Source organism: Lithobates pipiens, unplaced genomic scaffold (genome assembly GCF_037356315.1).
Source record: "Lithobates pipiens isolate NorthernLeopardFrog02 unplaced genomic scaffold, aLitPip1_a1.2 Scaffold_23, whole genome shotgun sequence".
In the NCBI taxonomy this organism is placed as follows: Eukaryota; Metazoa; Chordata; class Amphibia; order Anura; family Ranidae; genus Lithobates; species Lithobates pipiens.
The window spans coordinates 197302849-197328983 of NW_027507785.1; the positions used below are offsets into that span (position 1 = coordinate 197302849).

At 43.2% G+C, this 26135-nt stretch overlaps 1 protein-coding gene across 7 annotated transcripts in view; it reads right to left on the reverse strand.

Annotated features, from left to right (window-relative positions):
- Positions 1–26135, reverse strand: part of PTPRC (protein tyrosine phosphatase receptor type C) — a 272629-nt gene that overhangs the window by 96734 nt on the left and 149760 nt on the right. For all 7 annotated transcript variants that reach the window (XM_077452733.1, XM_077452732.1, XM_077452739.1 and 4 more), the window contains 4 exons: positions 12508–12568; positions 6683–6791; positions 5754–5788; positions 2904–3013 (listed from right to left, as the gene is read on the reverse strand). In XM_077452733.1, the coding sequence (XP_077308859.1) occupies positions 2904–3013; positions 5754–5788; positions 6683–6791; positions 12508–12568 (315 nt within the window). The remainder of the gene's footprint in view (positions 1–2903; positions 3014–5753; positions 5789–6682; positions 6792–12507; positions 12569–26135) is intronic.

Consider the following 26135-nt stretch of genomic DNA (forward strand, 5'->3'; position numbering starts at 1 on the left):
ATACACAGGACACTGTATCTTGGTGGCACCATTTTTAAACTTCAAAGTGCCATTGTCATTTGCAGTGCAATGACAAGGCTGCAAATGACACTGGGGCGAGGCTGCAAATGACAAGGCTACACTGACAAGGCTGCAAATGACATTGGACAAGGCTGCAGATGGATGGGCAAGGCTGCAGATGGACACTGATAAGGCTGCATTGATGGGCATTTAAATGTAAGTTTTTTCCTTAAACTTCCCTCCTAAAAGTTTTTTTTCCTTAAAATTCCATCCTAAACTTGGGGTGCATGTTATACCCTGGCGTGTGTTATACACCGATAAATACAGTAATGTGTAGAAGGTAGGGCCCAAAAGTGACTCAAGCCCAGGGGGCCCCACCGCAAGTCCTGCCCCATCCATATGTCTTAGTTATTTTTATGCTATTTTTCATATTTCTACATAGTTAATTCAAAGGAATTATGTATTAAGACTATCTGACCCTTATCAGGTTGCAACAAAGTATAACAAGCCAAACTTAAGCTGAACAATCAATTGAGATACAAAGGACTGCCCAATTATTTGGCCCATGCCTAGTGCAGTGCTTGTTCCAACACCTGGCAATGAGTCCATGATGGCACTCTTGGTCAGAGTGATCTCCTGCCAGAAGGTGTCTGCATAGATCCAATGTTAATGTCATCAGGACAGAGAAAGGCAACAGCACCAGACACAGAAAGGTTGGTATTACTAAAAGAGTATAAGCTGTGAATACAACAAAGTGAATTTACCAGGAAAATTTACCTTAACTTAGTGAACGCAGTGTAGCTTTGCTAACTTAAATCATCCAATCATGTGCAAGCAAGCTTTTTTTATATATTTTTGCATGCATTTGGGAATTCTCTTCACCACATTCACTAACCTAAGGGAAAATTCCAATGAAAAGCAAAATTCACTATGCAAAGTGAACATACGCTACTCCTTTAGTAAATCAATCCCAGAGTTTCTCTTCAGAGGAGTAACCTCGGTACATGAATCCTGTGACACAAAACAAGCAATAAAGACACACATGCATTAGTGGAATGACTAAAATATTAGCTCTAGATGAAAAATATGAACATATTCCATCTGCTCTTTGCTGTTTGCCTATGTAAATGGCCATACTCTAATATATATATATTTTTCAGCCTGCTACCAGATTCCTCTATCCACAATAAACAGCGCAGGTGGACGAGTCTCATTCTGAGACTCTCCATGATTAAACTTTTCATTGAGTGAAAATGCATTAGAAGAATCTGTCACTGCACTACATCATCAAATCTTTGTTATAGTTTTTATAATGGAGAGTGTCTCACTTCCTTCCTTCCAATTGTTATGTGTGTAATACAGACCAGTAGACTGCTGGAGAGCCTGCATTTATTAGTCAGGAGAGTTGGGGAGTGGAGCAGTGGACTCCTCCTGCTGACAACTCACTCCGCCAGCAGAGCCGGCTGTCAGAATATAGTGGGTGCTGCCCAACAGCTGATTGGCTGCAGTCACTGTTCAGCTGAGAATAATATGCCAGGCCCTTTTTTTTTTTAATTGAAGGATTTTGGGCAGTAAGGTGTCAACAAAATCATCCACTGCTCTAAATTCAGCCAGTTTATCAGAAACCAATCTAATTGGCTCTGTTTGGCTAAGTAATTAGATTTTTGCAATAAACAGTCCCTCTTAAGACTCTTTTTACATCTAATTTGTACATCTGTTCAGTGCATATCCATAACCACTGTCAGCGGTGGCCCATGCACTGTGGGTTACACAGGCGCCGCCCCCCCCATCCATGCGCTCAGCCACTTTCAATACATGGATGCATGGATTCCTATGGCAGGGTGGTATTTTTTGAAGCACCTGATTAGAGCCAGAGGCTCTGATAGGCTTCAAAATAGGTTGGGCTTGGGGCACAGAGAGTGAGCCCCGATTCCACCCAATTGTGTGACGATAGCGAATTAATTTTCACTATTTTCACACTAACCTTCCTCCCCACCAATCAGGAGGCAGGGTGTCAGACCTGTTTCCTGATTGGCCAAAGCACCAGGCTACCCTATTAGAAAGAGGATAGGAGGAGAGACACGTGCTGGAGAGGAGCTGCTGCCTGGTAAGTGTCAGGGGCGTTTGCCAGAGCCACGCGAGGGGATTGGATGCACTGCCAGAGCCACGCCGGGTGGTTGAGTGCACTGCCAGAGCTGCACTTGTGGGATGGAGGGTGCTGCCAGAATTGCGAGCCCCGACAAGTGGGGGGAGGGTCCGTGGGCACAGTGGCTGAAAATGATAGGCACAAGTGGCTGCATATGATGGGCACAGTGGCTGCATATGATGGGCTCAAGTGGCTGCATTTGATGGGCACAAGTGGCTGCATATTCTGGGCACAGTGGCTGCATATACTGGGCACAGTGGCTGCATATGATGGGCACAGATGGCTGCATATTATGGGCATGAGTGACTGCATTTGATAGGCACGAGTGACTGCATTTGATGGGCACGAGTGACTGCATTTGATGGGCACAGTGGCCGCATATGATGGGCACAAGTGGCTGCATATGATGGGCACAGTGGCTGCATTTGATGAGCACAATGGCTGCGGTTGATAGGCACAATGGCTGCATTTGATGGGCACAGTGAGGCTGCAGTTGATGGGCACAGTGAGGCTGCAATTGATGGGGGGTTTGGTATTTTTCAGTTTGTTTGCACCCCCCAAAAAACTTTGAGCACCAGCAACCACTGACCACTGTAATATAGCATCAATGACCAAATAACTGAACAAATATTAAATAAAACATTTCCATCTTTTGTGCCACATACATTTAGGTTATTGCATAAGCACTCCAAATGTGTCCATGCCAAACAGTCTATCTTTGAGTTTTGCATGCAAATACCTGCTATGAGAAGCCTACCTGAAATTCATCAAGGAACAGCCGTCCCTCATCCGCATTTTTCCTCTTGTACGTGTCAAGAAGTTGCTCCACTGGAATAGGCTCAATGACCAGCAGTAGCTTCTCTTCATCTTTACAAGACAAAGAATTTAGAAGTGAATATTCCTGGATATTTCTAGAACTTTCATCTGTACAAAGTACAACCTGTCTCCAGTATTTTAAAAAAAAATATTTACATAATGGAATACAGTCATTAATATGTGATTGTTTCTTATGTAAAGATTATTTTTTTGTAAACTAGTTGATATGTTTTGAAAAAGTATTATTTATATTAATGATTTCTTTCCCTAGTGATTATTAAAATTGAACTACACTACTTCCTCCAGTTTTGCAAAGGTGAACAGTTTCCTAACCCAGGGGTCTCCAAACGTTTCATATCACATATTTTACACATATTTTCAGACCAAAAAATGTGTTTATATATAAATGAATCCACAGCAGTGGAATAGAATGAAATCTGACAAGCTACTGGTAGCAGGGTTGGCTGATGCATCTGTAATTTCCACCCACACCTTAACACCAGGGCCTCATGCACCAAGGCTAAACTTCTGTGTCCTCATCAGAGTCTCCCCGTACATTTGAGCCCCTGTGCTTTTCTGTCTCCCTGCACATCAGTGCCCCCTTCTGCCCATTTGTGTCCCCATCAGAGCCCCCTGCACAATTATGTGCCCATCAGAACCCTCCCATACACATTTATGTCCCCATCAGTACCCCTCCTGCACATTTGTATTCCCATCAGATCACCCACCCAAGCACATTTGTGTCCCCAACCAAGCCTCCACACACTCATTTGTGTACCCAACAGAGCCCCCTCCCCCTTCCCTGCACATTTGTATCCCCATCAGATAAAAATTTGTGTTGCCATCGGAGCCCCCCCGACACACACATTTGTGTCCTTATCAGAGCCTCAGAGCCCCTCTGCATATTTCTGTCACTATCAGAGCTCCTCCATCCCACCACTGCAAATTTGTATCCCAATATATCTACCCACGGATTTGTGTCCGATTTACATTTCCCCATTACATCAGTGTCCTTTACTACTGTACAGTGTGCCTTTAGTGCTGATTAGACTGGCTTTAGTGCGGACCTGTTGTACCTCCCGGCTTTCGTTCCGCTGTTATACAAGCATGTATGCAAAATTACAGCAGTACAAGACACTGTTAACAGGGGGCAGAAGCCTTGGGGTGCAGTAGGTCTGCACTGAAGTACTTCATTGGTTACAAGTACATTGGCGGTCCTAGCAACCAACAACACCCTGCATACTATTATGGGTTGAGCATACAGCGCAAATCCCACAACCCGACAAAACTTGAGCAGAGAAGGTCGCTGCAGCGAGTAAAAAATTGTTAGCGGGCTGGATATGGCCCACAGGCCATATTTTTGAGCCCCTGTCCTAACTTGTACTGAAATTGCTTACTCTAATTTAACCGCACACTGTAAGCTACTCATAATGAGCATTAGAAGCTGAAGCAAGTCAAATAAAACCTGCCTCCTTTTCTGGCTTGAGAATTTCCAGCATCACCTAGCACTTTCCTCCCCAGCCCTACTGTCTCTCACTTGCTCATTCATTGGCTACATTTTCTTTCTATCATGAAGTCCCAGCATTACATGTGTGCAATCTGCCTAGGATGCCCATTCCTCCAGACTGAAACCCACCCATAAAGGTATCAAGAGCCAATTCATTGCTTGTATCAGAACTGAGGGCTTTTGAGAGTAGTACTGAGGCAGGGTGCCATGATGAGAAGCACAGAGACACATTGATGACATTGATTACCACACCACGTATAAGTAGGTAAGGGAGTAAACATAAGTAAATTAAACTGTGTAAGTAAATTAAACTTTGTAAGTAAATTAAACTTTAGCTTTAAAGAAACAGTAACAACAACACATCAGTATTGGTGATTTTGAATGGGTTCTTAGGTATAATTATAGCACTTTGTCATAAGGCAAATAATCTACACAATAATCACTTTGTCAGTTTCATGTCAGAGTAGAAGATAAAGTACCCGTATTTTCCGGCGTATAAGACGACCTTTTACAGTAAAAAAAAAATGGGCAAAAAGCGGGGGTCGTCTTATACACCAGATACAAAGCTGGGGTTATCATGTGCCAGCCGCCGCTGGATGTTAAGCCCTCCGGAGATTGCGGTAATACTGTATACATACAGTATATACCGCTGAGCCAATCCCGGCGAGCGATGTATTCTATTAATGAATACAGCACCTGCTCAGATTGGAGTAACAACCTCTGCCAATCCGAGAAGGCTACATACAGTAGCCTGCTCGGATTGGCTGTGAGAGTCAGAGGCGCGGGCTGATGATGTTACAGCCTCCGCCAATCCGAGCAGGCATTGTATTCAATAATAGAATGCATAGCTCGTCGTGATTGGCTCAGGGCGGTAAACTGTATGTATACTGTGAGACAGCATATTACCCGGCGCCAACTTTGTTTCTGAACAAACGGTATTACCGCACAAGGGGGTCGCCTTATACAGTGAGTACAGCACAAAACCAAAGTTTTAAATCGAAAAGTAGGGGGTCGTCTTATACGCCAGTAAATACGGTATCTGTCCTATCACATGATACTGCAGGACCTCACATTTTCCAATTGGCCTTAGTTTCCAGGTCTGCGTGGTAAAAATAGGATTTGTTATGAAGGTCATCAGACTGCGTTCCCATTTTCAGTGATTTTGCCTTTTGCATTCTGACATTTAGTCTTATCATTGGACAGTTTACAACATTCCTACAGTCAATTTCATCTTGATAAAATGTCTGTTTAGTATATCTTTTACAATTACAAATTCATGGTTACCTGTGTTGTTTAAAAGGATGCAGTTTTCATTGTTGCTGAAATAAACAGAAGTTTTCAGACCAATGTCAATTAATAGAAACAAACAAACTGAAATAGCTGTAAAATATAAAATAATCACTGAAATCAAAGTTTTCAAAAACAGTCTCACTTCCAACGTACTCATCAAAATAGAGCGTCATTTGGTATTCCTTTCTATAGTGCGATTTCTAGACATCTTGTAAACTACCATTTATATGAGGGCATTCTACACCTTTACACTGCCAAAGTTACTGGTTTTACGCCAACCTTGTGCTTCTCCCAAAAAGAATCTGAATATAGGTTGGTGTAAAAAAGAACTCAAGGAAGGAGCATTTATATTAAAAAGGTCCTTTTTTTCTGCAATTCTACAAATACAACAACCCTCTTTGTGTGGCCAAACTTTGTTTTGGGGTGGTTTACTTGGCTCTTAACAGTTCCTTTGTTTCTGCACACAGCTCTGAGTAACATAACAACATATGAAACATGGCATCCCTTGCTTCAGTAGCTTCAGTCACTATACTGGGCTTTTGTACAATAATTAAGATCGGCAGCATCAACAAGAAAAACACATTCTAGAAATGACGGGATGCCAACATTTTACGTGACTCTCTTACTTTATGTTCCCAGTGGCTTATATGAAAACAGGTAATTATTCTTATTCTTGGCTTTGCTGGGGGAATTAGTTTAAATACTAAGGACTACATATCTAAGTAGGTACAACAAATGTATAATATTGCTGTACATATAAACAGCATGTCCATGGAAATGTGCATATCTTTTTATGCATACTAGAGTTCCGTTGGTTTCCTTTGGTTTCTTCCAATAAATAGGGCTATAGGTGGTTTAGATTTAACATAATAAAAAGAACATTATGTGTGGATTGAGGATGACAAAATAATACTATACATTACCTTGATGATTTCTTTTGCAGCTTGTAGATTTTAATCAGGACAAAGATTAGGGCCAGAGATGTGATTGTAATTAAAAATGCCAGGAATCCAATAAGGGCCTTGTCATTATCTGCACAATAAAAACACATAGCATACAGTAGAATAAATTATTTTTTGGACCTATTGAAGAAAATAGAACTGAGCCTGTCCTCTAAAGCAGTGGTTGTCAACCCTGTCATCAAGTACCCCCAACAGGCCATGTTTTGGGAATTTCTCTTAAGCCGCGTACACACGGGCGGACTGTATGGCATACTTAGTCCGTCATACAATCCGACGGACAGTCCGTCATACTTTCGAATGAACGGACTTGACCACACACACCACTTTTTGAGTGGACTAATACGGCGTACTAAGTCCGCCATACTATCCGCCCTACTTTTGAAATGAACAGACTCGCCCCCACACGCGGAGGAAAGTCCGCTCATTTCGAGCGCGTCTCCAGGTAGGCGGGGCCCGCGAAGGAGACGTCGCTGACCCCGCCGCCTGGAATGGACTTAAAGGGGAACCCCAACGCCGAAAAAAATTGGCGTGGGAGTCCCCCCAAGTCCACAACAGACCCTTGTCCGAGCACGCTACCCGGCCGGCCAGGAAAGGGGGGCGAGCCAGCGCCCCCCCTCCTAAACCGTACCAGGCCACGTGCCCTCAACATGGGGGGGTGCCTTGAGGAAGGGGGGCCACGCGGCCCCCCCACCCCAAAGCACCTTGTCCCCATGTTGATGAGGACAAGGACCTCTTCCCGACAACCCTGGCCGTTGGTTGTCGGGGTCTGCGGGCGGGGGGCTTATCGGAATCCGGGACCCCCCTTTAATAAGGGGGCCCCCGGATACCGGCCCCCCACCCTATGTGAATGAGTATGGGGTACAATGTACCCCTACCCATTCACCTGTAAAATAAAAGTACAAAAAAAAACACAACACACGAGATAAAATACTTTATTGCACAGCTCCGGGGGTCTTCTGTCTTCGGGGGTCTTCTCGCCGGACTCCTCCGCTATCTTGAGGGCATGCGGCCTGGTACGGCTCAGGAGGGGGGGCGCTCGCTCGCCCCCCTTTCCTGGCCGGCCGGGTAGCGTGCTCGGACAAGGGTCTGTTGTGGACTTGGGGGGACCCCCACGCCGATTTTTTTCAGCGTTGGGGTTCCCCTTTAAGTCCATACCAGGCGGCGGGGCCAGCGACGTCTCCTTCGCGGGCCCCGCCTACCTGGAGACCCGCTCGAAATGAGCGGACTTTTCTCCGGGCGGGAAAAGTCCGCTCATTTCAAAAGTACGGCGGACTGGCATACACACGGGCGGATTGTCCGCCGAAATGCGAGTACGACGGACAGTATTACGGAAATTCCGAAATACTTAGTCCGCCGGACTGCACGCTGAAAAAGTCCGCTGAAGCCCACACACGAGCGGACTGTCCGCTGAAATGTGTTTCGGCGGACTAAGTAGGCCATACAGTCCGCCCGTGTGTACGCGGCATTAGATAAAATAGCTTTCCAAAATACCAAGCCATTGACTCTGATTTAAAGCACTTGTGAAAGATAAAGGAAAACCTGCAAACATGGCTTGTAGGGGGTACTTGAGGACAGGGTTGAGAACCATGGCTTTAAAGCAATGCATTTCTTTAACGCAAGCGTTCTACTGTTTTATTAGGTTCCTTTCACATTTTGGGCTTGATTTACTAAAACGGGAGCAGCTGTGCATGGTAGCCAATCAGCTTCTAAATTTAGCTTGTCCAATTAAGCTTTGGCAAAAAAAAAACTGGAGCTGATTGGTTTCTATGCAGAGCTGTACAAGATTTTGCACCCTCCAGGTTTAGTTAATCAACCCCAGTGTCTTTGTCATGTGGTACAACTGCATGCAATGGATTTGACACATGTTGCAAGCATTACCACTCTTCCACATAGAAGGCACTAAGGCTCCATGCACACTGGAGCTCATAAACTGCAGTTTATTGGAGTTTGGGCGTTTTTTTTAAAAGCCCATAAACTCCACTCTATGTTAGCCTATGTGTCCATGCACACATGGACGTTTTTCAGCTTTAATGAGCAGTGGAGTTTATGGACTTTTTTCTGAACACCAGAAATTCGCGTTCAAAGTGCCGTTTTTCACCGCCAAAAAACGTCAAACGCTGATAGACGCTCATAAACGCTTATAAACGCTCATAAACGCGCGTTAATTAGTGTTCGGCATTCTATTTTTTCAATGCATTGTGGGAGTTTGGAATGTACTGTGGGATTTTTGGAGTGTCCTCTGTGTATTTTTATTGAAAACGCCCATAAACGCTAACGCTAATAAACGCTCATAAACGCTCATAAACACTAGTACAAAACGCTGTTAAAAGCAAGTTTTTCAACCAGCGTTTTCTGCCAGCAATCTGGCGTCCAGAAAAAGCTTTTTTGAGCTTCAGTGTGCATGGCGCCTAAAGGTGTAGTAAGTGTGATTTTTTTTTTGCATCACACTGAAATACATATGTGCTCGTGAATGTAGTCCAAGTGAACCGAAGAACCGAAGAATCGATTCATTGAATCGGTTCATTTCAGTGAGCAGTTCGAAATGAACCGATTCACTTTAAAGATCCGGACTTCCCATCACTACACTCAATATCTCACTCCTGTGAGTGAGATTTTGGATATAGCAGGATTCAGAGTGAACAGCACAGCCCCCAGGATATTGAAGACCCCTTGTAGTGACCAAGCCCTGCTGTGCCCACACTAGCAGCCCCACCCCCTGATGTACACACACAGCATGGTGCCAGATAGGTGGGTGTGTAAAGCTGCAGCAGGCCAAAACTTCAATTGGAGGACATAAGAGATGGCAAAATTGGTGAGTCCACTGTCATAACTTGACAAATGCATATGTCCCTCTCCTCTGATGCTCAGAGTCTCTTACTACTTACTATAAAATACTGCTACTCCTCTGAAAAGCTGGCTGCTATATACTACCTGTGGTGCTGGCTGCTATATACTATCTGTGGTGCTGGCTGCTATATACTATCTGATGTGCTGATCTATATACTATCTGTGGTGCTGGCTGCTATATATTATCTATGGTGCTGATCTATATACTATCTGTGGTGCTGATCTATTTGTGGTGCTGGCTATTATATCATATCTGTGGTGCTGGCTGCTATATAATATCTGTGGTGCTGGCTGCTATATAATATCTGTGGTGCTGGCTGCTATATAATATCTGTGGTGCTGGCTGCTATATACTATCTGTGGTGCTGGCTGCTATATACTATCTGTGGTGCTGGCTGCTATATGCTATCTGTGGTGCTGGCTGCTATATGCTATCTGTGGTGCTGGCTGCTATATACTATCTGTGGTGCTGGCTGCTATATAATATCTGTGGTGCTGGCTGCTATATGCTATCTGTGGTGCTGGCTGCTATATAATATCTGTGGTGCTGGCTGCTATATGCTATCTGTGGTGCTGGCTGCTATATACTATCTGTGGTGCTGGCTGCTATATGCTATCTGTGGTGCTGGCTGCTATATACTATCTGTGGTGCTGGCTGCTATATGCTATCTGTGGTGCTGGCTGCTATATACTATCTGTGGCGCTGATCTATATACTATCTGTGGCGCTGATCGGTATACTATCTGCGGTGCTGTTCTGTATACTATCTGTGGCGCTGATCGGTATACTATCTGCGGTGCTGTTCTGTATACTATCTGTGGTGCTGATCTATATACTATCTGCGGTGCTAATCTACATACCGTACAGTAATACTATCTGTGGTGCTGGCTGCTATATATTATCTATGGTGCTGATCTATATACTATCTATGGTGCTGATCTATATACTATCTGTGGTGCTGATCTCTATACTATCTGTGGTGCTGGCTGCTATATACTATTAGTGGTGCTGATCTATATTATATGTGGCGCTGATCTATATACTATCTTTGGTGCTGATCTATATACTATCTGTGGTGCTGGCTGCTATATACTATCTGTGGTGCTGATCTATATACTATCTGTGGTGCTGATCTATATACTATCTGCGGTGCTGATCTGTATACTATATGCGGTGCTGTTCTGTATACTATCTGTGGTCAGGATCTATATACTATCTGTGGTGCTGATCTGTATACTATCTGTGGTGCTGATCTGTATACTATCTGTGGTGATGATCTATATACTACCTGTGGTGCTGATCTATATACTGTACAGTATCCGTGATGCTGAGTTGTATACTCTGTCCTATAATTCTGAGCTGTATACTCCTGACAATATACGTGGAAGCAAGTTCAATACAGAGGATAGAGTGGGTGGATTATATAAGGGGTGGGGCTTATGTGAAGTGGGAGGGGTCATAAAGGAAGGGCGGGGCCTGGCGCCCCTCATCCTAAAACTTCACCAGCCACCACTGTACTAAAGCTGATAAAACAAAAACTTTAAAAAGTGTGGCTCTTACACGTCACAATCCATAATTTAAGGTGCAATATCACAAACAATGTGGCAACAACATTAAGCAATTCAAAATAAATGTAAAGTAGTAAGTAATAAAATAGCAGAAAAAAAAGATATTTAAAAAATGTTTTTTGAAAAGTCCTTCAATGTGCACAGCCCAGCACAAAAGAAGTGATAAAATATAAAGCCAGTTCTTCAATAACATCATACAATTGTTATATTTTCACCACTTGTGCCCAGAGAATAGCTAATTTGCACGCTCACCAAAATTCCATGACCCCCTCCCCTTTTACAGAAGGTCAAACAGCGCTTAGGTTATCCAATGCCTGGTTAGTTACTTCAAAAGCCCCTTTATTTTATCAATCTAAGTTGTTCAGTTCCTCACATAAAACAAAGGATACCAAAGGGAGTACTCATAGTATAATATTTAATGAAATTCCAACATGTATAAAAAGTAGAGATTGCCAACTCAGATGTTACAGTGCCCAATGCTGGCACCAGTATATACCGCTTTGTATCATAGTGATCCACACACTGCCTCTCGGGTTTGGCATGTATTCCAAGCCTCACTTTCGTACCGGATGTGACACCATGTGTTCACCATAAGTGGCGGGTCCAATACCTCGACGTACATTTTACCAACCATGGCGTCTTCAGGAAGTGATCAGTCCACTGTTTCTGATTAATATTTAAAGGCCCGGCTGCTTCCCATTGGATAATGAGTTCATGTATGTAAATTTACATATGTCCCAGGTCAAATAATGTTTTTACTGAGGATATTTCAATTGTAACCATTTTAATTGTAATTGTAACAATTGTATGCTGTTATTGAAGAGCTGGTATTATATTTTATTACATCTTTGGTGCTGGGCTGTGCAAATTGAAGGACTATTCAAAAAAAAAAAATAATTGTATATATCCTTTTACTGCTATTTTATTACTTACTACTTTACATTTATTTTGAATTGCTTAATGTTGTTGCCACGTTTTGTTTGTGATATTGCACTTTAAATTATGGAATGTGATGCGTAAGCGCCATACTTTTTAGAGTTTTTGTCATCCTAAACCTGAAGCAAATGAAAAAAAAAAATATAGACTTTTCTCAGCCTATAATACAATGCACATTTGTAAAGCAGTGAATGTATTATTCACTAAACATTTACTGGTGTTGAATGGTTTACTGAATACTAAGCATATTTGCCAGGAATATTTACCTACAATGAATGGGAAATGTTACAGTCCCTGCATGATAAAAATATTCTCCTAAATAAATGTTATTATAAAAAAAATGTAATTAAGTTGTAATAGACCTGCAAGTTCATACTAACCACATTAGGATCAGTAGTATGTTTTATATAAATCATTTGTCATAAATGTACTTACAGTATGTTCTAATTGTACCACTCCTTCTTTCTCCGTCATGCTCTCCATTGTTGTAGTATATCTAACAAGAGCAAATATGAAAAATAACTTAAAATAAGTAAAATATTCAAATGTTAGAGACAGTAAAGAAACCACAAGTATAAGAGAAGACAAATGATAAAGTGACTTCATGTAGATCTCACTTGTTACAAATAAAAGTGAGAATTACCCTATGCTCTCACATTGTAGGAGTTTTCATTTTTTTTTTAAATGAGCAATTCCGCAAATTAACTAAAAAAACTGCATGTTGTTACAGCTTGTCTCCTAACCTATTTGTTGAAGTTTATATGAACCCAACATGTTTCTGTATATTTGGCAAAATGTCTCACTGTGTGCAGTTCTGAAGCATGGCCAAACATTTTTTAGCCCATTTGCACAGAAAAAAATGAGTTAGCACTAAAAATGTGTACCCACTTCTACCGCTGCAGTATTTCTTCCATATTTTACTTTTACTTAGGCAGCAGTCTCCTGTTTGCATTGAATGTCCAGCACTGAGGCATGTAGTTCTGGCTGCAGCCCAAATCAACATTCATTAAATCAGTTCACAAAGTATCCTGCGCACCCACTACATATACAGAGCCACATGTGTGTGCGTGCCCGTATGGCACCAATAACTTCAGTCCTTTTGAAGAAGAATGAGGCCTTGGGTCTTCAGCTAGCCACTTTCGTTGGTGCACTTAAACTCCTGAATAGCAGGACCAAACAGTACAACTGGCCCAGATTATCAAGTAAAGAATGGAAGATCTTCCCCAGCAAGGTGAAAGGACAATGGTGTCTGTATACCGTGTCTCTGTTCCCAAAATTCCTTGTGTCCTGTGGCACTACAAGTGGCAGCAAGGTGACTAAGAGCAATGATGTCTGCATACAGTGTTCGTAAAGCCGGATGGGCAATGTGAAACAACTCTGCGTGCACTGTCCTTGTTCCCTGCAGATGGGAAATTGCCCTCTCACCAAATCCTGCGGTCAGGCCCAAACGAACGTTCTGGTCACCTCACACTGAAACACTTCACACCGTCAATGCAGGTGCGCCTTGAAATACACCAGGGATCCCCGTCTAATAGTCTGGATGTTCCCGACCGACTGTGGAGCTTGCAAATGAGCTGTGGACTGACCTGGGAAGCAACACCTCTCCCCTGAGTCCTGCCACAGAACACCCTTTAAAAGTCTATGGGAGAAATCAAAAGTGCTAATTTTAAAGGCTTATATGCAAGTTATTGTCATAAAAAGTGTTTGGGGAATCAGATCCTGCCCCAGGAGACATGTATCAATGCAAAAAAAAGTTTTAAAAACTGACATTTTTTCGGGAGCAGTGATTTTAACCCTTTCAGGACTAAGCCTATTTTTGGAATTTGGTGTTTACAAGGTAAAATCCATATTTTTTGCTAGAAAATTACTTGGAACCCCAAAACATTATATATATATTTTTAGCAGAGACTCTAGAGAATAAAACGACGATTGTTGCAATATTCTATGTCACACGGTATTTGCGCAGCGGTGTTTTAAACGCAACTTTTTGGGAAAAGGGACACTTTCATGAATTTAAAAAAATGAAACAGTAAAATTAGCCCAATTTTTTTGCATAATGTGAAAGATAATGTTACGTCGAGTAAATAGATACCAAACATGTCACACTTTATAATTGCACGCACTTGTGGATTGACCACAAAGTACGGTACCTAAAAATCTCAATAGGCGACGATTTAGTTTTTTTTTTACGGTTACCAGGTTAGCGTTACAGAGGAGGTCTAGTGCTAGAATTATTGCTCTCGCTCTGATGATCGCGGCGATACCTCACATGTGTGATTTGAACACCGTTTACATATGCGGGCGCGACTTCCGTATGCATTTTCTTTGCTTCGCGAGCTCGCGGGGACGGCGGGCGCTTTAAAAAAAAATTTTTTATTTATTTGAATAAATTGTTTTAAAAAAAAAAATTTGATCACTTTTATTGCTGTCACAAGGAATGTAAACATCCCTTGTGACAGTAATAGGTGGTGACAGGTACTCTTTATGGAGGGATCGGAGGTCTAAAAGAAAGAAGATGGAAGAAGAAGGGGGGAAAGAAGAAGAAGAAATTAATAAAGGACTTGTCAAAAAACATCTCTTGTCTTTTTTAACCTTTTAGACACTTTTTTTGTGGAATGGTAGGGGTACATTTGTACCCCATTACCATTTCACATGGGGGGCCGAATCTGGGGGTCTCATTGTTAAAGGGGGCTTCCAGATTCCGAAAAGCCCCCCGCCCGCAGACCCTCACAACCACCGGGCAAGGGTTGTGGGGATGAGGCCCTTCTCCCCATCAACATGGGGACAAGGTGCTTTGGGGTGGCCGCTACCCCAAAGCACCCTCCCAATGTTAAGGGCATGTGGCCTGGTACAGTTCAGAAGGGGGGCTGCCCTCTCGTCCCCCCTGTTTTTCTGTGGCCTGCCAGGTTGCGTGCTCGGGTAAGGGTCTGGTATGGATTTTTAGGAGGACCCCACACCATTTTTCTAAAAATGTTGGCGCAGGGTTCCCCTGTGGGGAAATGCCATGCAGTTTTTATCAATGAACTTTTATGTGTATTGCTGGACCAACAATTATAGCTGGCACTAGCGATATTACTTTTTTTCCTTTAGAAATGTCATTTTGCACTCGGACTGTTCTAAACATGGGAAACATGCGCCAATTTACAGGCATACTATAGACACCCCACGGTACAAAATTTAAAGGAATATTACACTTTTATTGGTTCACTTTAAGCATTATTAAAATCACTGCTCCCGAAAATATATAGTGGAAAGTGCTAGTGCGCTTCACCTCACTCAAAATAAAAAAGGGGGTATGTGCTAACAAATCTAAATAAACTGATTAAATATATGTGTAAAAGAATTACCAAGTATACTAGAAAAGTGGAAGCAGCCAAGCAATAAATAGTAATCTCAGTACTACATAGAAAATAAGTGTAAATAATAAATGCGGCGCTGCCAGCAAACTATACTATAATATATAAAAAGCGACACTAAATAAATATCCAGTGAAATAAGTGAATCCACCTCACACAGTGTATGTAAAACACAGTAAATATAGAAAACACTCAAATTATTGCATGTATAAACCCATTATAACAACATGAATAAATAAATAATCAAAAAAAGGGGTAGGACGTGACTATAAATTAAAAATAAAAAGTGCACATAAATAAAATAAACAATGTAACGTGCCGACTTATTTAAAAGTCCATGAAATTATTTCGTGAGTGTACAATCAAGTCCATGCAAAAAAACGTGATTTTCAAGCCAGTGATATTCCAGCAGCCAACTTCAGTGCCAAACAAGTGCACCAAACCGTTTCCCCCAGCCTCTCACCTCAAAAACTGAGTAAGCAGACTCAGAATAAAGCCCAACGGCTATTCATTTCTCTTCCATCCAGCAGATAGTATAAAGCTGCACATTCCTTTCCCAGACTCTTCCGTTACCTCCCAGTACAATGTACGGCCCGCAGAGTATGAAATAAAGGACAGGGGGGGCTCTCATGTGTAGTAATTCACAAAAGAATTTTAATGTAATAACAGAACACTTACATTAAGGCTAAGAACAGCAGATGACAACGAATGATTCGAACTTCCGGTCTCGGCCGCGACCGGAAGTAATACGTGTAACACCACAGCTCCTTTCCCTGACGCGTTGCGTCACTCCCTCGTGACTTTCTCAAAGGGTTATGAGGGTTATGAGTTAACCCTTTGAGAAAGTCACGAGGGAGTGACGCAACGCGTCAGGGATAGGAGCTGTGGTGTTACACGTATTACTTCCGGTCGCGGCCGAGACCGGAAGTTCGAATCATTCGTTGTCATCTGCTGTTCTTAGCCTTAATGTAAGTGTTCTGTTATTACATTAAAATTATTTTGTGAATTACTACACATGAGAGCCCCCCCTGTCCTTTATTTCATACTCAGGGGCCGTACATTGTACTGGGAGGTAACGGAAGAGTCTGGGAAAGGAATGTGCAGCTTTATACTATCTGCTGGATGGAAGAGAAATGAATAGCCCTTGGGCTTTATTCTGAGTCTGCTTACTCAGTTTTTGAGGTGAGAGGCTGGGGGAAACGGTTTGGTGCACTTGTTTGGCACTGAAGTTGGCTGCTGGAATATCACTGGCTTGAAAATCACGTTTTTTTGCATGGACTTGATTGTACACTCACGAAATAATTTCATGGACTTTTAAATAAGTCGGCACGTTACATTGTTTATTTTATTTATGTGCACTTTTTATTTTTAATTTATAGTCACGTCCTACCCCTTTTTTTGATTATTTATTTATTCATGTTGTTATAATGGGTTTATACATGCAATAATTTGAGTGTTTTCTATATTTACTGTGTTTTACATACACTGTGTGAGGTGGATTCACTTATTTCACTGGATATTTATTTAGTGTCGCTTTTTATATATTATAGTATAGTTTGCTGGCAGCGCCGCATTTATTATTTACACTGCTCCCGAAAAAACGTCAGTTTTTAAAACTTTTTTTGCATTGTTACATGTGCCCTGGGGCACGATTCAAGTCCCCAAAATACTTTTTATGACAATAATTTGCATATAAGCCTTTAAAATTAGCACTTTTGATTTCTCCCATAGACTTTTAAAGGGTGTTCCACGGCTTTGCCGCGAAAACCCCAAATTGTTCGGTATTGGGCGAACACCCAATGTTCCAGTTGAACTTATGTTCGGCCCGAACATAAAGCCCATCCCTAGTTAGGACTTTATTCAACTTTAGTCAGAGCTGTACAGTTTGTTTTTATCTACAGAAGGCAGTTTTGTGATCAAGGTGAACAATCCCTTTAAGGAAAGAAGTAATCAGTTCTTAGGTGTGGTAGCTGCATTAGTTTTAATTATCCAGGCTAAAAACATTCCCAACAACTGAACTTATTGAACTTGTCAAAAATGCAGTGTCCTGTTCACTGTACATGTACAGTGCATGGACCATTTTGCCCCGTGTAGGGACTATACCTATTATTTTATTACTATTTCATACTTTGGTTTTGTGTTTTGACTTCATCTCAAAAACTAACATGTCAATATTGATGCAGAATTTTTCTAGATCTGTTCTGTGTTAAACAAAATAAGGTAAATCCAGTTCTGCTGCAAAAGCTGATATCTCTAAAAGAAGATTTAATGTCAGAGCTAAAGATAATTGAGATATTATGATATTGTAGATGAGTGGTATTTTACCACAAACTGTAGATTAGTGTGGTCTCTAAGAAGAATACAGCAAAAATGCATAATAATAATAATATAATAGAAGGGATAGTATTAATTATGCGTTATTAGGGTTAATCCACCAACATCAGTGAGCTCCCTCACCATCACCTCCATATGCTTGCAGATCTCTTTGAAGTTCTTCAGCCATGTTGATTGCTTAACCAGGCCATAATGCCTGCGCATGCACACCCAGAAGATTTCAGGATGATATTCTGAGCACCAGTTTAAAAAGTTTGCAAGGAGGAAGGGAAGAATCCTTTATTGTAGGAAAGTAAGTCTCTTTTGCAAAGACAAAAAACAAAACTTCCTACTTGCATTTTTTTTTTTTTCAAAATTGTGTATTTATTAATATTTTCAAGACAAATAAACAGAGGTTATAGCGTGTAGTTATGACATTCTTCAAAACAAATACACCTCAAAGAAGAAAGAAACACTTACGGGAAATCAGCTGTTTAACTTTCAAAGACAGGCCAAAGCATATAATGGAGGAAGGGCAAAATAATCAAAGTAATAAAAGTAATACAATAATGAGACATTCTGCTGTAAGAAGTCGATACCAAAGAGGATGGATAAGCATTGATAAAATAACATATTTGGGCATAGCAAGGGGAATACCATACTCAGATTGATCCCAAGTTTCCCAGAATTTTTTTAAATTGTGGTAGTGTTTGATTGACATTTGCAGTGAGATATTCCATTCTGCAGATCTCAGAGAGGGAGGAGGTTTCTCCGATAACTAGCACAATTTGATAACCCCAGGGCTGAAGTCCTGGGAAAAGAAGTGTGTGTAATATGCGCACTCCTTTTTTAACAAATAAAGTGCAACATTTATTGTAGTGACAGTTTACGAGGACACCTCCAAAATTCACATGTGCCCATCATTACAGCCTTACTTTGCCCTCCCCCAAGCCCAAGGTGGGAAGCACTGCAAGCCAATGGAAATTTGCAAAAATCTAAACACATGCTGTCCTTCTCAGTGGCGGAGTGTAGCGTGTGTAGCACTGCAGCAATGGTTAATAGATCATTGGGCACTCGCCAAGCTCATGCAGTTCACTGCCAGATTGTCAGGCTCAGACCGACCGACATGGTTCTATACCACCAGGCAGCATTGAACACAGTGGTAGCGGCACCCGTAGTCCCGTCCACTGCTAGAGAGTAGTGGGTGGGACTACGGGCGCCACTCCCAGTGTGCTCAGTGCTGCCTGACAGGGTGGACAAGACTACAGGCTGAGCTTCTGCTGTGTTTAATGCTGCCTGGCGGTGTAGAACCATGTCAGTCAGCCCGAGCCCAACAATCTAGCGGTGAACAGCATGAGCTCGGCGAGTGCCCAATGATCTATTAACCCTTGCTGCAGTACTACACACGCTACACTCCGCCACTGACAGGGACATCATGTTTTACACAAGAGGAGGAGGAAGGGCAGGGTCGGACCCCTGTAGCTACAGTGCAAAGGGAACGTCGTTCCTGCTGTAGAAAAAGTACAGGAACAATGTTCCTGCAGGACTCGGGCCCTGGATAACCCTATGAGCAGCCAATACGATATAGGAGATAAACTGTTTTACTGACTTTTTTAACGCAGGAAAGGGAAGACCCAGCAGATAGCGTGTAATGGGTCTAATGGTAATGATACATTCAGCAAGCTTTGGAGGGTAGACATCACCCAAAAAGGTTGTACTAGGGAGCATTGCCAAAAAATGGAAAAGAGACTCATGTCAGTGCCACAATGCCAACATAGTGGCAAATCATAGCGATGGAGCATTTCAGGGTTTCTGTACCAAAACATTAATATCTTGACAGTAGTCTCTCTCTGCACCACACATCTGGATGATTTAGATATAAATGTCCAAATCGTATCCCAATAGGCTAAAGGTATGGGTCTTTGTAAGAGTTGTGACCACTTGCACATATAAGAATAAAGGTCTGTATCGAGTAAGGTGGCTTCATGTAAGATTTTGTAAATAGATGAGATTAAGTGGAGTTGATAAGGTCACTGGGTACAAGTATATTCAGATATAGGGGGTTTATCTAGTGTACATGATGGAGGTAAAGAGGAGAAAAGTTGTTGAATTTGGAGATATGAGTAATGCATTTGCAAAATGATGAAGCTGAAATAACGTGGCCTGGACCAAGCTCGTCATACGTCCATAGGAGATGCTATTTGGGATAAGAGGGTTAAATAGAATGTTGCACCCTTTTGTTTAGCGGGGTTGCTAACCAATTTAGTTTGCCAGGTAGTAAGTGTCCTGGCTAATTGTTAGGCGATCCACTGATTTCCCTCTCTTCTGTCACCAGGTGGCATTGTAGCTGGTGACATTAGATAAGACAAGGGCATAGCAAGAACGGATTATGAATGGATGGGGTGTCTCAGCCAATAGGCAAGAGTTTCTTTAAGTGCCTTGACCTGCTGGGAGAGCTAATTTATTTGTGAGTCAGGTGATCAGGGTTCTGTGCCACCTGAACAGCTGTCTGGGCAGAGGTCTGTTATGTTGCCCGGGCTGCTAGGCCGGAAGCCTGAGGCCTGTCCCGGGGACACCTGGCTAGTAGGCTTCCTGAGGCCTATCCAGGAGCAGGAGAAGTAGCGTAGGGTTAGGACTGCAGTATTGGAGTCCAAACGAGTTGTGAAGGTACAGTCAGAAGTGGTGGGAGGTAGAGGGGAAGCTGTCACCACTAAGGGACCATCTACCTTGTTACCGGACACTACTGTCAGTAAGCTGAAGAAAGTACCTGAGCAGTCTTCTCACCAACTGGGGATGGTGAAGAAGTAGGAGAGCATCAATTACCATTGCATCTACTCAAGGGTGTCCTGGCCCTAACCCTCTCTCCCACAGTTCTGATAAGAGACAATAAATATCATTCAAAAGTGACTGGTGCCCACCATTTCTTCTTGCATCACACCCAGCATGTCTGGTAACCCACTCTATGACGAAGGATGTTAGCTCTCCCTGACTCTGGAGGTTACGACAAGAATATTTGTGAGAGGGGAACATGGTGGAGAGAGAGAGTACTTCTTATAGGTACTTTGCTAAACCTGCATAGTAAATAGCATAGATCCTAAGCACATATGTTTTCATACAGCATCTCCATGAAGGGACAGGGACCATACCAGAGAGCAAGGGTGTACAGGATAAAGGGACCCCCGTTCAATTTCTATTTTTGGGAGCGTATTGGCTTGACTAGATGTGATGGTGCGTAGGTGGGTAGCATAATAATACTTGACAACATCAGGTGCCCCAAGACCCCCATGAGTACTGAGAGCAAATATTACGGATCTCACAATACGACGAGACTTATTGTGCCATATAAAACTTAAAAACTATTGTTGGAGAACTTTGAGCTGAGACATTGGTACGGAAACAGGTAAGGTCTCCAAAAAGATATATAATAGTTTTGGGAGAATAGACATCTTCAGTACATTGATCCTACCCAACATAGATATTGATCTTTCCGAAAAGTGGGGGTAGTTAGCGGTATATAAGGTAGAGTACATAGTTACATAGTAGGTGAGGTTGAAAAAAGTCCATCAAGTCCAACCTATGTGTGTGATTTTATGTCAGCCTGTAGTTACATAGTAGGTGAGGTTGAAAAAAGACACAAGTCTATCAGTAGGCTGGCATTAACTCCTAGTCTTAGGTATTTGAGAGACTGGAAACACCATTTATAGGGATTTGTGTGTTGTAAGGCGACTAAGAAATCAGAGGGGGGGGGGGGGAGTATAAGGAGAGCCTCAGCCTTAGATGTATTAACTTTGTATCCTGGGAGGCAGCTAAATAAGTTTAATATATCATGCAAAATTGGGAGGTATAGGAGAGGGTTGGTCAAGGTGAGAAGGATATCATCAGCAAAAAGTGAGAGTTTGTACTCCCTCTGCCTCATAAAGACCTCCTATATGTCTGGATGAGAACAGATAGCCACAACCAGAGGTTCTAAGCACAGAATAAATAGAAGGGGCGACAGGGGGCACCTCTGCCGGGTGCCATTAGATATATGGAATGAGTGTGACTGAAAAGCTGACATTTGAACTTGAGAGGTAGGATGGGAGTACAAAGCACGTAAAGCTGATATAAATGGGCCCTTAAAACCAATGCAAGATAGGCTGTCTTGGCCCTATATCTTTGCTACCCTATCGAAGGCTTTTTTGGGCATTGAGGCGCAATATGAGTGCTGGTCGGTGAAATTTATTGAGCAGATCGATGAGATCTATGGTGCGTCTAGTGTTGGTGGGCGAATAAGCATTTTACACCCTAAACATGGGTATCACATAGAGATGCACCGAAATTTCGGCCGCCGAAACATATCGGCCGAAAATGCCCTTTTCGGCAATTTGCAGAAAGAAAAAAACGGCCGATAATTGAGCCGAAAATGGGGCGGGCCTGGGCGGGGGCGGTGCCTGTTGCCGCCCATCATGGGAGGTGTATAGCGCAGGAGAGCCGCCTCCCCCGTCTGGTTCAATAGAGCGCTGGGAACATCACAGCTTTAATTTCAATAGCTGTGTGTTCCCCCGTCGCTCGCCGTCGCATACAGCCCCTCCCCCTTGTCCGGGGAACTTTGATGTCTATCACAGTTCCCCGGACAAGTGGGAGGGGCTGTATGCGACGGCGAGCGACCGAGGAACACACAGCTATTGAAATTAAAGCTGTGATGTTCCCGGAGCTCTATTGAACCAGACGGCGGAGGCGGCTCTCCTCTCTCTTCGCTGCATCACTGGCTGCACAGGGGGCATCACTGGCTGCACGGGGACAACACTGGCTGCACGGGGACAACACACTAACTACACAGGGGACAACACACTAACTACACAGGGGACAACACTGACTGCACTGGGGACAACACTGACTGCACTGGGGACAACACTGGCTGCACTGGGGACAACACTGGCTGCACTGGGGACAACACACTTATCTCTTTTATCATGTCGCCAGTCTCTGACCACCTAATGTACCATGTCGCCAGCCTCTGACCACCTCCTGTACCATGTCCCCAGTCTCTGACCACCTCCTGTACCATGTCGCCAGTCTCTGACCACCTCCTGTACCATGTCGCCAGCCTCTGACCACCTCCTGTACCATGTCGCCAGTCTCTGACCACCTCCTGTACCATGTCCCCAGTCTCTGACCACCTCCTGTATCATGTCGCCAGCCTCTGACCACCTCCTGTACCATGTTGCCAGCCTCTGACCACCTCCTGTACCATGTCGCCAGTCTCTGACTACCTCCTGTACCATTTCGCCAGTCTCTGACCACCTCCTGTACCATGTCACCAGTCTCTGACCACCTCCTGTACGATGTCGCCAGTCTCTGACCACCTCCTGTACCAAGTCCCCAGTCTCTGACCACCTCCTGTACCATGTCCCCAGTCTCTGACCACCTCCTGTACCATGTCCCCAGTCTCTGACCACCTCCTGAACCATGTCCCCAGTCTCTGACCACCTCCTGAACCATGTCCCCAGTCTCTGACCACCTCCTGAACCATGTCCCCAGTCTCTGACCACCTCCTGAACCATGTCCCCAGTCTCTGACCACCTCCTGAACCATGTCCCCAGTCTCTGACCACCTCCTGTACCATGTTGCCAGTCTCTGACCACCTCCTGTACCATGTTGCCAGTCTCTGACCACCTCCTGTACCATTTCGCCAGTCTCTGACCACCTCCTGTATCATGTCACCAGTCTCTGACCACCTCCTCTACCATGTCCCCAGTCTCTGACCACCTCCTGTACCATGTCCTCAGTCTCTGACCACCTCCTGTACCATGTCCCCAGTCTCTGACCATCTCCTGTATAAAAATATTTTTTTTAAAACAGTCATTTTCGGTATCGGTGCTGTTTCGATATCGGTTTCGGTTTTCGGCCTAGTGTATTTTTCATTTTCTGTATCAGTTTCGGCACCAAAAAACCCATTCGGTGCATCCCTAGTGTCACATGCTCTGAAAGGTGAACTTATCCTTTAATAGCACTACAATGTTTTACACAGATAGCCTTGTGTTACCATCGCAGTATGTGGGCGGGGTCTACTGCGCCTGTGCACATGGGCATATATCTCACACAGAGTGTGCTCATCAATGCCTGGGTCCAGGAGGGGTCTGCAGTCATGTGAAAAGTCAAACATTAAGGCAGTTCTCCAACTTAGAGATGAGCTTCATTGTGTGTAGTGATGAAGTGCAGAGTTCCTCCGAAAAGCAACTTATCCCATGTGACTACTTACTGTACTTGTGTGTTGCATTAAGAGACACGTGCTCAAGTAAGCTACGCACACCTATGTAAGTGGTTAATATAACTTTACTGTTAAAACTCAACCTAATAGTGCAACAGGAAAAAGTCTCTCCTAACTTACGCCCAAGAGTCCTCAGAGAACTCAGTTTATAGCCTGACCATTTTTCCTAATCTTTGCGGACAGCATACTGACAGAAATTGTACCAGCTGATTGGAGAAAAGCCAATGTGGAACCTATATACAAAAAATGACATAGACAAATCCCTGGAAACCACAGGCCAGTCAGCCTAACATCAATAGTAGCTAAATTATTGGAGGATGATAAGGGACTATATCCAAAAATGTACTGAAGAAAAAAAAATATCATTAGTAGTTATCAGCATGGGGTCATTTTTGCCAGACCAATCTGTTAACTTTCTACAAGGAAGTGAGCTGCCATGTAGACAGGGGAAGGTCTGTGGATTCAGTGTAGCTGGATTTTGCAAAAACATTCGATACAGTCCCCCATAAAACACTTAATTTACAAGCTACAAGAGGTCTGTAGGATGGACCATAAGGTTTGTTCTTGGGTAAAAAAAAATGGTTACGGGGCGTGTCCAAAGGATGGGAATAAATAGCGTGTACTTAGACTGGTCTGGAGTGGTAAGTGAGGTACCCCAAGGTTCTGTTTTGGGACCAATTCTATTAAATTTATTCATAAATTATATAGAGGATGGGATAAATAGCTCAATCTCAGTTTTTGCAGACGACACAAAATCAAGCAGAGCAATAACTTCACATCAGGATATATAAATTATACAGAAATACCTGAACAAAATAATGTAGTGGGCAAATACATGGTAAATTAAGTTTAATGTGGAGAAATGTAAAGTAATGCCCTTTGAGGCAAAAAGCATGAATGCAAACTACTCACTAGGGGGAAAACCGCAGGGGGTATCACAGATGGAGAAAGATCTGGGGGTCTGTAGTAGATTACAGATTGAGCAATAGCATGCAATGTCAAGCTGCAGCTACCAAAGCCGGCAGCATATTAGCATGCATAAAAAAGGGATATACTCCAGAGATAAAACAATACTCCTACCACTTTATAGAACTCTGGTTAGACCACATCTGGAACTGGAGAGAGTCCAAATAAGGGCAACAAAATGAATAAGAGGACTGGAGGACCTCAATTACAAGGAACGACTGCAAGAACTACATTTATTCTCGCTAGAGAAACAAAGCTTGAGAGGAGATATGATAGCGATTTAGAAATACCTCAATGGTGATCCCAGCATAGTAAAAAAAATATTCAGTCTCAAGGAGTGTAAGAGGACATGGGGCCAAACAATGAGATTGGAGGATAAACGGTTTAACCTTAAACTGTGCATGGGGTTTTTCACTGTCAAGGCAATAAGGATGTGGAACTCTCTTACACAATTGGTGGTGGCAGCGGGGAGTATGGATATTTTTAAGAGACTCTTGCATGTGCATCTTAAAGAACACAACATACAGGGATAAGGGAAATAAGTATAGACACACGTGCACCTACACATGTTGAACTGGATGGACTATTGTCTTTATTCAACCTTACGTACTATGTAACCATGTAACTAACTCTTATGCCGCGTACACACGAGCGGACTTTTCAACATCCAAAGTCCGAAGGACTGAGTCCGTCAGACTATCCGATCGTGTGTGGGCTGCAACGGACTTTTGACTCGCCAAAGTCCGAAAGACTTTAGAATATGGAACATGCTTCAAATTTTTCCGCCGGACCCGGTCCCCTTCGAAAAATCCGCTCGTGTGTATGCTACTCCGACGGACTAAAACCGACGCTAGGGCAGCTATTGGCTACTGGCTATGAACTTCCTTATTCGAGCCGAGTCGTACGTCATCACGTTCGAATCCGTCGGAGTTTAGTGTGATAGTGTGTGGCCAAGTCCGCTCAGCCGAAAAGTCTGTCAGAACTCCGTCGGAATTCCAGCAGAACTCAGACGGAACTCCTTCGGAAGTCTGTCGGACATAAGTCCTCTCGTGTGTACGGGGCTTTACTGTGGCTGCCCCAACATACCTGCATTGGAAGAGTCGATAAATGATCAGCCCAGAATGGCAGTTTCCATAGAAATGGTGCCCCAACGAGTCAGTGTTCCTTGGAGCAGACCA